General features: G+C 44.1%; 1 protein-coding gene across 5 annotated transcripts in view; it reads left to right on the top strand.

Annotated features, from left to right (window-relative positions):
- LOC309382294 (26S proteasome non-ATPase regulatory subunit 3-like) overlaps positions 1-13,472 on the top strand; it is a 53,650-nt gene that overhangs the window by 16,792 nt on the left and 23,386 nt on the right. For 4 of the 5 annotated variants that reach the window (XM_081971795.1, XM_081971793.1, XM_081971792.1 and 1 more), the window contains exons 4-7: positions 6,701-6,837; positions 6,936-7,126; positions 9,016-9,119; positions 9,219-9,333. In XM_081971795.1, the coding sequence (XP_081827921.1) occupies positions 6,701-6,837; positions 6,936-7,126; positions 9,016-9,119; positions 9,219-9,333 (547 nt within the window). The remainder of the gene's footprint in view (positions 1-6,700; positions 6,838-6,935; positions 7,127-9,015; positions 9,120-9,218; positions 9,334-13,472) is intronic. The other variant, XM_081971794.1, reaches the window with a different exon arrangement.

Genomic DNA, 13,472 nt, shown 5'->3' with positions numbered 1-13,472 from the left:
TTCTAAATACCATGCAGAATTAAATCATTGTCCAAGGCAAAGTTATCCTTAAAGGTCCAATTTATTCATGCAGGCAAGTTAGCACGTCTATGGAATTCCAACTCTAATGTTCTTCTTGGAATTCCACCCAGTTGAAAGTTCATGATCTATCCCCACACCCACAAATCCATCACAAGTTCCAATCATCATCTTCCATGCTGGCATCTACACCCTTCTGCTTCCGGTCAGGTGTCGAGGTGCGGAGACAAAAGATGACCTTGGCTTCTATAAAAGAATGTCAACAATACATTCCACAATCCTACTCCTTTCATTTCCCCCCTCCCAACTACTACACTAATGAAACAGCATAGGAAATTAATAAAAAGTGTGGCAGGCCAAAGATCCTAAAAAGAACATAACTACAGGCCTGACAGGCGGCCTCTCCTCAGAAGAAAAACGTTTCCTGTAAAGAGAATAACATAAAAGTTAACATAACAAAATTAACCACCTCTTCTCCACCCATCAGGAAACTTCTCATTGAATTGCTTTACTACCTTCTCCACGTTTAGGTTCCCACATTTCACCCAAGTATCTTCAGACCAAGGGTAACCCTTCCAGTGCACTAAGTACTGTAAGCGACCCCTATTCAGCCTGGAGTCTACAATTTTTTCCACCTCAGATTGTGTTTACCCGTCTATCACTACAGGAGGAGATTGAGCTTGGGTGGATGCTCTTCTGTTAGACCCAATTACTGGTTTCAACAAGCTCCAATGAAATTCTGGGTCAAATTTCCCTAGACTTCTGGGTAGCCTGAGTTGAACTGTAACTGGGTTAACTATCTTCACTATTGGGAATGGACCTAGAAATTTTGGACCCAATTCCTTGCTAGGCATTCCTAATCTTATGTATTTGGTAGATACAAAAACTTCGTCCCCCAACAGGAAGGCATTTTGGTGCGAGCGATGTTGATCAGCTTGCTTCTTGTAGGCTTCTGCCGCAACTGCTAGAGCCTTCTTCGTATTCTCCCATCCTTTCTTTAGCATGTCCATCCATTCACTCAAAGACATGAAGGAAGGAGGTTCTCTAGGCAACTCAGGCATGGCAACAACTTCCATGCCACTGGTAATCTGGAAACCCGCTAATCCTGTGCTGCTGTAGACCGCATCGTTGTATGCCACTTCGGCGAAGGGTAGCAAGTCCGACCAGTTGTCTTGTTGATAGTCCACAAAACACCGGAGGTATTGTTCCACCACCGCATTGGCTCCCTCTGCTGCGCAGTTCATGCTGGGATGAACCTCTGAGCTCAGTTCTTGTGTGGACCCAATGGATCTCAGGACCTCTCTCCAGAACTTGGCTGTGAACTGGACTCCGCGGTCTGAAATGATCCTCTTGGGTACTCCGTGCAGGCGATAAATGTGTTTCACAAACATTTTCGCTAATTCATTTGCGGATGCCAATCCTGAGCAAGCAATGAAGTGTGCCTGCTTAGAAACCAAATCATTAACAGTCCAGATTACTCTATCCCCACTGCTGTCTGGGAGTTCCATGATGAAGTCCATTGCGACCTCTTCCCATGGTCGGTTAGGGCTCTCTGCTGCAGGTGCTGTAGGTTCTAGGCTCTTGGATTCAATCATCCACGGCTGGCCTTTTCCTCCTCCAAGGCCTCCCCCTTGGTAGGACTTTTTGTCACCTTAAGTTGAGGATCCTCTTCCAGAGGTCGTTTGGGCATTTCCCCCTCCGAGGCCTCCCCCTTGGTAGGACTCTTCGTCACCTTTAGTTGGGGATCCTCCTCCGGAGATTGTTTGCCCTTTTCCTCCTCCGAGGCCTCCCCCTTGGTAGGACTCTTCATCACCTTAAGTTGGGGATCCTCTTCCAGAGGTCGTTTGGGCTTTTCCCCCTCCGAGACCTCCCCCTTAGTTGGACTCTTTGTCACCTTAAGTTGGGGATCCTCCTCTGGAGATTGTTTGCCCTTTTCCTCTTCCGAGGCCTCCCCCTTGGTAGGACACTTCGTCACCTTAAGTTGGGGATCCTCTTCCAGAGGTTGTTGGCCCAGATGACTCTTTTGTGGTGGCATCTGGGGCCCTCTCTTTACCACCGTGGCGATTGGTACACACGCTTGTGGCATTGGGGCTGGAGCCAAGCACTCTGACGCTCTGTGGCCAAGTTGACAGCAATGGTGGCATTTTATTGGCCCCCACGAGGAATGGAACCTAGTTACATCTCTAAACTTAGGAACCGTTTCATCACATTGGCTTGCTCTCCAACGTGCAGCTTCCCCCTTGGTAAACCCTTCTTCCATGGTGGAGATTGCTTCTCTGTAGGAAGGTGGGGTAAGAACCTTTTGGGGCATTGCAGATGCACCTTGTCCTGCTTCCCATCCTGCAGGCCTCTCTTTGGTAATCCCTTCTTCCATAGTGGAGATTGCTTCTCTGTAGGAAGGTGGGGTAAGAACCTTTTGGGGCATTGCAGGTGCACATTTTCCCGCCATCCATCCCGCAGGCCTCCCTTTGGTAAACCCTTCTTCCATGGAGATTGCTTCTCTGTAGGAAGGTGGGGTAAGAACCTTTTGGGGCCTTGCAGGGGAGACTGGAACCGGTGGGGAGGTCAATCCCTCGGTTGGCCACTGCCCAGTTTTCTGCCATGGTGCCATCTGCTGAGGGAGGGCAGGTGCCCACTGGCATTCCTCCCATCCATGACCTGGAGTTAAGACCCATCCCGGGGTTGCCTGCTTCACAGGTTGCAGCTCAACCAATGATGGCTGGCTAGGGGGGGTTATGTGCCAAGGACCCTCCTGCTGGCTTGGAGGAGTTATGGGCCAAGTAGGTGCCCTCTGCTGGCTTGGAGGATTTTCCCATGCTGATGGCAAAGGAGGCGGCCAGTGGTATCTCATCCATCCATACTCTGGGAAGAAAACCCAATCTGGCTTTGCTTCATTTACTGGTTGCAGCCCCATTTGTGGTGGCTGGCAAGTGAAAGATGCTGGCCAAATCCCTTCTTGCTGTCTGGGTTGAAATTCCCATTTTGATAGGGAATCTCTCTCCCACTCAGTTGCAGGGTAATAAGCCATTTCAATTATTGCTGTCTGGAAGGAATCAAAACCTCCATTCCAGGTTTTTTTTCAAGCCTTGCTTCCAAGCTGGGGGGAAGGAGGGGGAGCATGCACTCACAGTTAGTTGTTCGAAAGGTCCGGGAAGCCCCATCAGAGATGATTGCGTGGGGATGGCTTGAATCTCCATTCCTTTCATCTTCTAACTGGGTGTAGAAAAGTCTTTTCCAGCCCCCTCCGTCCTCTTGCCAGATGCAATAAAACTGGAAGCAGCATTCCATTGCCTTTGAAGTTCGGCTCTCAGCTTCTTATCACCAAAAACTTTCTCATTATTTCTTCACTGATATTTTATGCTGTCCCGGTCAGCGTTGGGAATTCAGCACCCCCCATCACCAGCCCCCCCCCCCTGTGAGGGGGGGTGCTATGAATTATTTTAAAGAGAGAGTTGGAATAATGTCAGGCGTTCTAAATACCATGCAGAATTAAATCATTGTCCAAGGCAAAGTTATCCTTAAAGGTCCAATTTATTCATGCAGGCAAGTTAGCACGTCTGTGGAATTCCAACTCTAATGTTCTTCTTGGAATTCCACCCAGTTGAAAGTTCATGATCTATCCCCACACCCACAAATCCATCACAAGTTCCAATCCATGTAACAGCCGTGGCAAGGGGGGCGTTCCATCAGGTTCGCCTGATGCGCCAATTGCGCCCCTTATTGGACCGGGATGCCCTACGCACAGTCACCCATGCGCTAGTGACGTCTCGCCTGGATTACTGCAATGCTCTCTACATGGGGCTTCCCTTGAGATGCACTCGGAGACTACAATTGGTCCAGAACGCGGCCGCGCGGGTGATTATGGGGAGGACTAGATACTCCCCTGTAACACCTCTCCTGCGCGAGCTGCACTGGCTGCCTGTGGTCTACCGAGTGCGTTTCAAGGTTTTGATTATGATCTTTAAAGCGCTCCATGGCACAGGGCCTAGTTATATGCAGGATCGCATCCTGCCCCACACATCCCTACGACCAATTCGCTCACACAGAGAGGGACTTCTCCGGGTGCCGTCCGCCAAACAGTGCCGGGGGGCGACACCCAGGAGCAGAGCCTTCTCTGTGATGGGCCCAGCCCTATGGAATGACCTCCCCCGTGACATCAGGATGATTTCCGATCTCCGCTCCTTCCGTGTACAGCTGAAGACCCACCTCTTTCAATTATCCGGCCTGGCTCAATCGCAATCGTAATTTTCCCATTCCTCCAAACTGTTTTTAAATTGTTCTTAAATATTAATTTTATTGGGTTTTTACAATTGGGGTATTTTAAAGCAGATTTTTAACTGTCTATTGATGTAATTTGCTTCCTCCTCCGTGTATGTACGTGTATGTATGTGTGTTGTGTATGTATGTACGTTTGGTGTTGTTATATATGTTTCATGTTATATGCTCCATTGTACGCCGCCCCGAGTCCTACTTGGAAAGGGAGCGGCTAATAAATCCAAATTTATTATTATTATTATTATTATCATCATCTTCCACGCTGGCATCTACACCCCTCTGCTTCCGGTCAGGTGTCGAGGTGTGGAGACAAAAGATGACCTTGGCTTCTATAAAAGAATGTCAACAATACATTCCACAATCCTACTCCTTTCATTTCCCCCCTCCCAACTACTACACTAATGAAACAGCATAGGAAATTAATAAAAAGTGTGGCAGGCCAAAGATCCTAAAAAGAACATAACTACAGGCCTGACACCTTCATCTTTTGTTGAGCCAGACAATAATCTATCTAGCTTCTTATCAAACCTCTCAAATCCTTCCAATATCTTTAAAATTCCATCCAAAAAATCCTGGTAGTTTAGGGTTTCTTCATCTGTATATGAATGCATATTTCCCAGAAGAAAAGAAAAAGTTTGAAATCCACTGCCACTCTCCCCTTCAATATCTCCTTTATGTATAATTTTTTTTTGTTTTAAAATTGCTTAAACATAAGATCCTTTTAATTTTTTCAATTATATTTTTAACCCCCACCCCACCCCAAACTTATTTTTTGGCCGAAGTGTGGACCTGGTTACCATTTCCAGCTATTCTCATCATAATATTGCATAGTTATACATCATTACAAAAGAGTAAATCACATACCTCTTCTTTATATTCTCCACATAGTAATTTCTAAACATCCAATTAGCTAGTCATTCATATTAATATATGTGTTTCTGTATGTATATGTGTATGCTTCCCTTCTTCCTCTCTTCTGTCAATCTTCACTTTTTTTTTCGCCTTATCCTTTCCATTTCTTCCTAGTGAGCCTTTTATCCCAAACTCTAAGCTGCTTTTTCTTTCTACTGGGTATATATTCTTCCTTCTCAGACTTTTCCATCACCCACTGCTGCGTCTTTCGACGTGTCCTCTGTCTCCCTGTCTTGTCTTCCTCTTTTCTCTTATCACCTCTTTCTTCTCTATGCCTGTCTGGCCTTTCCTTTCCTTTCTTCTATAATCCCTTCCCCTTTCTTTGTTGGAACATATCCCCCCTTTTCAATGTTCCCCGTGCCACTGTCAAACCCAGTGAAATCTTTTGTCTGTTTTTTTATTTTCTATTGCTGTATTCTGTAGTTCCACTACCTTTCCCTTCTTCCCTCGCTTCTTGTTTCTCCTTAATTTCTAACTTCAAAATTCTATTTAAGTTTAATTTTAATGACTCATGCATATTTTTTATAATCTCATGTAATTCTTCAAATTCTCAACTTTCCATAGTGTCCGGTTCAAAAGTTACAGTTAATTATAATTTAAGTTCCACAGTTTCTTCTTATTTCCCAATTCTGATCCAGCTCCAATATTCCAGTTCATCTGAAGTGGAGAAAAAAAAGGGGGAGACATTCTTCTTTTCCTCCACAGCCACAAATTCAAACCCTCCTTAAATGCTTTGCTTTCTTTGTTCTTCCCTCTGGCAAATGGCTCCGTAGTCTTTCAACACGATGATTTTCAGCGGTACAGCTTGATATTTTTAAATCCAGGAAAGATAAATTATGAACAGAAAAAATAATGCTTTTTCTTGATTTTTCCTCTTGTTATTTTCCACCTCTCATTGATTAGGGTTGCTTAAGATGTGTAAATTAGAACAAGCTCAAACAAAGCAAGTCTCCTTGGTGTCGGTATTTTTAGCTTCCATTCCCTCCTCCTTCTTTTCCCGTTAGGTTCCCAATTGTCAGTTAATCTCTTTTAAAGACACAGTCTTTTCAGATATAAATTCAAAGTTTGTATTTCAATAGGTTAGCCAATTCTCATTTCTGTCTCCAAGTTGTTCAAAGCAAGCAGTTCTCTTTGGGCTTAACGATTAAACTCCCCCGATGCCGATTCAGAGAGCTAATCTCTGACCTGCAAGAAACCTGTTGCGTTCCTCTGGGTCTAATGAGATGCAGCTCCTTTTTCACTTTCCCTTCAGGAAAGTTCTGATCTGAAGATCCCCGGCATTGGTTTGTCAGCCGGAATTTATATGAGGCTCTTCAGAGCCCACGGTTTTTCTGTCTGTCTCGCTGAGGTACTTCCGGTCTTCCAATCTCAGGTGCTTTTTGCAGACCAGACAGGAAGTGTAAGAGTGAGTAATGTGATAAGCACTTAGTGATATTATGTAAAATAATATCTGGAGCCTTGTATGCGTTTCACACTGTGTCTTTCCTTCCTCCAGGCCCAGAAAGTTTCAGATGATCTGATGCAAAAAATAAGTCTTCAAAATCGCTGTGCCCTTGATCTAGTGGTGGCCAAGTGTTACTATTACCATGCTCGTATCTATGAGTTCTTGAATAAGTTGGATGTGGTCAGGAGGTAAATCTAGAAGCATATGGATGTTCCCATAATTTTTCCCCACTCCTTTGCACTTTCCTGTTGACATAGCCTCTCTCCATTTTTTTTTCCTTTTAAAGCTTCCTTCATGCGCGTTTAAGGACAGCAACACTCCGGCATGATGCAGATGGACAGGCTACTCTGCTAAATCTGCTGCTCAGAAACTATCTCCATTATGACCTTTATGATCAGGCAGAAAAATTGGTCTCCAAATCAGTGTTCCCTGAGCAGGCAAACAATAACGAATGGGCCAGGTACCTCTACTACACTGGTAAGAGGAAACACTTGACCGTTTTATAAATTACTATAATCTGTGCTTTAATATAGTTTGGTAGAGTTGGGCTTATTTATTGTATTTTTACCAAGACACAATGACTTAAGCATATTAATTTAGCAAAGACAGAATAAATTATGTAAACTAAAATGTTACTTATTTTTATCCTGCCTTTATTATTTTTATAAATAACTCAAGGTGGAGAACATACCTAATACTCTTTCCTCCTCCCATTTTCCCCACAATGACAACCCTGTGAAGTGAGTTGTGCTGAGAGAGAGTGACTGGCTCATATTCACCCAGCCAGCTTTCATGCCTAAGGCGGGACTAGACTGGTGCCTTAACCACTACACCAAACTGGCTCTAGATTCTATTTTCTATACTCCACTCCTTTTCTATACACCACTCCTTGAAGATTGCAAAGCCTACTCAATACCCATCTGATTTTTGTAATCCTTCATCTCCTCACTTTTTTTAACCATAAGAATTAGAAACATTTAAAAAGCTAAGATTCTTAAAGTATTGAATAAGTAACCAGTCTTCTATCGACGTAGACAAACATATTACTTTTGTAGTCCTTTCAAGCAACATTAGGTTTAAGAGTAGTTTACCAGCTATTGTTCAGAGAACAAAAAATTGAGTGTTTTTACTTTCCAATTGCTTTAAACTTTGTGAAACCTTACAATTGATTATCTGCTCAGTCCTTTCTCTGGACTAATTACTGTAGTGGTGTCTTATAAATTAATTTGTTTTTACTAAACACATTCAGTTATAATAAACTGTTTTCAAAGGAAGTAATTTGCCTCAAATTTAATGATAAAAATAAGTATCAAAGAAAAACTAAAAATTCTAACATAAATATTTAGGTAGTGGTTTCTGCTATGTAGGGCTGTAGAGAGGCCACTGTCTATTCTTCTGGAAGAGGTAGTTCAGAAGTTCATTTGCTGGATTGAAATTTTCTGTATTATGAACACACACAAGAACTTTCTGATGTTTATTAATTGCATGGCTAGGATGACCTGAAACAAGATGTAATCCAACATGTCTTTGGGCTGGGAAAGACTAGTGTAAAGCGGAGTTTATCTGTAAAAGATGGGATCAAAATCAAAACCAGTATTAAACAAGAACATGAGAAAATGAATTACAGATATTTTTTTGGTACAGAAATAGGGAACCTTTGACACTGCATCAAAGAAGAGCAATCTGAGCCCCTGGATTATGTGTTGCCACTTTCCTCTAGCTTCTGGAAACATTCAGACCACAATGGCCAGTAACTGGTGGCATGATTCCTTGCCATTTTGCAGTGGAAAATATATATAAATTGTACTATACATCATAAAATGAAATATCATTCTATCTACTGTATCAGCCACTTTAAAACATTATAAGCAACCACCTCTAGAGATTGCAAGACTGTAATGAATTTGAATGGATGAATCTTTTTCAGTAGCTGTAACTTATAGAGAGCTTATAGTTGTTTGAAGTAAAACATTTCAGTGAAAACTCAGGCCAGATTGTGTGTTGTGTGTGTGTTTATGCACATTTATTTATCAAAATATTGCATCACAAAATGCAGAGACATGCAAATATTGAAGTGTGTGATGTTCACATCCCCTGCTTGCTTGCCTCAAACTATACTGAAAATAGATGCTAGCAGGACCTCTTTGTGTTAAAAAGTCCGCTAGAATTATTACAGCAAAGCCCCCATTTCATTGAATATTGTTTCCTTGGGGAATCTCCCAACCATTCTCGATTCCTCCTACTACTTTAGTAATGCAGTGCAAATTCACATCATAGAGGGAAGCGGGAAAACTTAACATCTCAAGGTAGCCTTTGTGTTACCATTTGCACTAATCCTTCCTAGCACTAGTTCTTCTCCTTTCCAGGCCGTATCAAAGCTATCCAGTTGGAATATTCTGAAGCTCGGAGAACCATGACAAATGCACTGCAGAAAGCGCCTCAGCATACAGCTGTTGGTTTCAAACAGACAGTGAGTGGGAGTTGATTTCTCCAGATGGTGCTGTGGGCAGGTGATGCATGCACTCTGTGGCTACTAACAGACTGCTGTATTATTGCACCTGTGGTTTAGGTTCATAAGTTGCTGGTTGTGGTGGAGTTGCTACTAGGTGAGATTCCAGATAGACTGCAGTTTCGGCAGCCGTCTCTGAAAAGATCACTCATGCCTTACTTACTTTTGACACAGGGTAAGTATTATCATTGAGGGTCATACCTAACAATTATTTAAAAGATGTTGGGGTTCTTGGCTTTCAGTAAGTGCATTCCAAAAAGCTGGAGGGCAAGCAGAAAAATATGAAACTCAGAGTCCTTGATGGAGAAGCTCACAGCAAATGGATGCAAACCTGCTCAGATGTCGCAGGAAGCAGGGAAATTCACACTGAATGGCCAATAGCCACAACTGGTATCAGTAGTATGTTTGCACAGACTAATGCACAGGTAGTCCTTGACTTATGACCACAATTGAGCTCAAAGTTTATGTTGTTAAACAAGACATTTGTTTAGTGGGTTTTGTCCCATTTTGTGATCTTTCTTGCCACAGTTAAGTGAATTACTGCAGTTGTTGAGTTAGCAACAAGGTTGAGATGCACTCGGAGACTACAGTTGGTTCAGAATGCGGCCGCGCGGGTGTTTATGGGGAGGACTAGGTTCTCGCATGTAACACCTCTCCTGCGCGAGCTGCACTGGCTTCCTGTGGTCTATCGGGTGCGTTTCAAGGTTTTGATTACGATCTTTAAAGCGCTCCATGGCATAGGACCTAGTTATTTGCGGGATCGCATCCTGCCCCATACATCCCTACGACCAATCCGCTCACCCAGAGAGGGACTTCTCCGGGTGCCGTCCGCTAAACAGTGTCGGGGGGCGACACCCAGGAGCAGGGCCTTCTCTGTGATGGGCCCAGCCCTGTGGAATGACCTCCCCCTTGACATCAGGATTACTTCCGATCTCCGCTCCTTCCGTGTAAAGCTTAAGACCCACCTCTTTCAATTATCTGGCCTGGCTCAACCGTAGTTTATCCTCCTCCTGACAGTCCTTTTTAAATTGTATTTTATCATGGGATATTTTAATGGCTAATTTTAATTTTCTATTATTATTATTAATGTGATATATGTTTGATTACTACCTCCTCCATGTATGTATATGTATGTATATGTGTGGATCTGTATGTCTATATGTATGTATGTATATTTTTATTGTACGCCGCCCCGAGTCCCTTGCGGAGAGGGAGCGGCTAACAAATTAAAAAAATTGAATTTAAATGTTGTTAAGTGAATCTGGTTTCCCCATTGACTTTGCTTGTCAGAAGCTCGGAAAAGCTGATCGCATGACCCCAGGACACTGCAACCATCATAAATATGAGTCAGTTGCCAAGCATAAGAGCCATGGTGGTGCAGTGGTTGGAATGCAGTACTGCAGGCTAATTCACTGCTCACTCCAGGAGTTTGATTTTGAACGGCTCAAGGTTGACTCAGCCTTCCTTCCTTCTGAGGTCAGTAAAAAATGAGGACCCAGACTGTTGGGGGCAATATGCTGACTCTGTAAACAGCTTAGAGAGGGCTGTAAAACACTACGAAGTGGTATATAAGTCTAAGTGCTATTGCTATTGTTATCTGAATTTTGATCACGTGACTGTGGGAATGCTGCAATGGTTGTAAGTGAAAAACTGTCATAAGTCACTTTTCAGTGCTGTTGTAACTTTGAACTGTCACTAAATGAACTGTTGTAAGTCGAGGACTATTTGTACTGACTACCAATTTTGGAGCTCAAGTTTACTTATTTTTCACTGTTGATGGCAATGGGAAACCAGCAGTCTTCAACAGAGTCTGAAAGAGGAAGCCTTGTTCCCAACTCCTGTAAGCGATTCTACACAACTTACAAAGGCGTATATGAGGTGTTGAATGCATATATATACATACATACATACGTACACCCCACCCCTCTTTACTGGCTAAAGGTTGCCTAGGCATGCCAAAGAAACTGCTTTTTTAAAAAAAAAAAATGAATATGTTTACTGTAATCAAAATTTGTGATTATTTTAATATGTGATTATTCCCTCAAAGTTTCTCATAGTTGTAATACTTATATGCAATATGTGAACTCTGAGTAAATAGTCAGGTGTTAAACTGCAAACTTTAATATCTAAAGGAACCTCAAGAACAAATGTACACACTACACTTGATGACTGTAATTTAATGAAGATTGTATTTTGTGAACAGGCTTCCAATATGCCTCTGCATATGTTTACATGTTAAACCAAAAGCATCAGCAAGGAAGGGGATATATTATAGTATACAGATCAGAACTCTTGAGACTGCAGTACTCATCCTTTACATATTTTATTTATTAATTAAACTTATATGGTGCCCATCTCCCCAAAGGTGACTCTAGGCGGCTTACAAACATTCAGTAAAAATGCCATATAAAACATTAAAACAATAAATAGAGATCTTAAATGTAAAAGTTAAAATTAAATTGACCAAGATTCAATCAGAATAGTGCTGGAAGGGACCTTGGAGGTCTTCTAGTCCAGCCTCCTGCTCAGGCAGGAGACCCTGTACCATTTCAGACAAGTGACTGTCCAGTCTCTTCTCAATAAGGGTGGAGATAGCATCCATGCATGGTTTGACATTGTCCGTGCTCTGATTGGACTGAGTCTCATTACTAATTAATTAACCACTATATAACCCCTTCCATTAGTGGTACCGCCCAGTTATTCGACTCAGTCCACTCTGGGATGGTCGTGTTATCACTTACTGCTAATTAAATATTGCCTTGAGACTAAAAAATATTGGAGCTGTCTCCCTGTTCTCCATTGAGGTGAGCATTGGGGATTCCCAGCTTCAAATTTGAAAGGCTGCTGCTTACAGCCTTCACGCTTTCCCCCTGCTTGCAATTGCGAAGGTCTCCTCTTCCCTGAGCCCCGAGGCCACTCAGCGGGCCGCTGCAGCGACGAGGATTGCCGGAGGAAGCCTTGACAGCCGCCCACGCAGGGGGAACGCCCGAAACGCCGCTCAGCGGCTGGGCGGCGTGTGCGGCCTTATCGGAACGCTCCGGAGGCTTCAAAAGAGCCAGAAACGCAATGGTGAGCAACGAGGGGGCATGGGAAGGCCGCAAATCACCCAAAACTGCCCGCAGGCCTCTCAGAAGCCTTGCACAGCATCGAGGAGCTTAAGCTCAGCCAGTAAAAAAGGCGCGAACACCAATTTGAAAAAGGGACGGAGCCAAGGCAAACAGCAAGGCGGGCGTCATTTTGAGGCTCTTACAGCTCCCTGGCAACATGGCCGACAGCAGCATGCCTGAGTCATCATCTGCTGGGAGCAAGGAGGCAGCTCTGGGGGAGCCTGGCCTGCTGGCTGTGGTGGCAACCCCCCTCCCACACACCTCTGGGGCTTCATCTAAACCTGCGCACAAGAGCTGCAAGGCAAGGAAGGCCTCTAAGGCCTCTTCAAAGACTAAGCACTCTGGAGATCACTTCCGGTTCCTGCAGGTGACGGACGCGCTGTCCGCCGCTCGTCTCCTTGGTGGGCTCCGTAAGGAGCACAGGGGGCCTTGGAGGGGTCTCCTGCCGCAGCGCGGCTTGCTGGAACCCCCCGGACTCGGCGGCAGCCGGCGGGGGGTGTTTTTCAGCCTTGCCCCAGGAGCCGGGGAGCGGAGGGGGGGCATGGTACAGCTTCGGGTTGTCCGCCCTTTCGCCGAATGGGCTCCGGGAGGAAGGAATTAATCCAAGGAAGAGCGGCTGAATGCTGGTGGTGGGGGAGCCATCCTGATCTCCTTAATCGTCGTTAAAGGATAAGCAGCAGACTATTGTAAGTTCGTGTTCAATTTATTTGAAACTGAAGATTAGAGTGGGGTGTTTCTTCTCTGTACCCCCCCCTCGGATTAAGCGGCATTTGAATTAGCTCTCCCTATATTGGAATGGAGAGAGAATAAAGGCTGACTCGTCACTTGAACTAACTATGTGAGAAAGATTGCTATTACAATTGCAAGAGATGATTGCTAAGCTGTTCTTTTAAAAAAAAAACTTTATGGAGATCTCTGTTTTTCTCCCTGTGAAAGGAGGAGCCAAGATGGCTCCCTTCCGTCTTTGTTTTTGCACTTACAAATGAAGTCTGCCTTTTGAAACTACCTTCGGGGGAAAAAAATCCCTCTGGTATTGTATTATTACCCTCTCTGAGGGAAACCTGGACCTATCCTGTTACGTGGTCTTCCTGGACTTTGATTATTTGACTTTCCCCTCTCTGGTGTGCCTCGGTGTCTTGGAACTGTGAAGGAGAATTAACTTTTCCCTTTTGGGTTTGCCTGCCTCCTTGGACCGGCACAGCTGCGC

This window comes from Natrix helvetica (assembly GCF_964273705.1).
Source record: "Natrix helvetica genome assembly, contig: HAP1_SCAFFOLD_99, whole genome shotgun sequence".
NCBI lineage: Eukaryota > Metazoa > Chordata > Lepidosauria > Squamata > Natricidae > Natrix > Natrix helvetica.
This window is presented reverse-complemented; position numbering and strand designations above follow the sequence as displayed.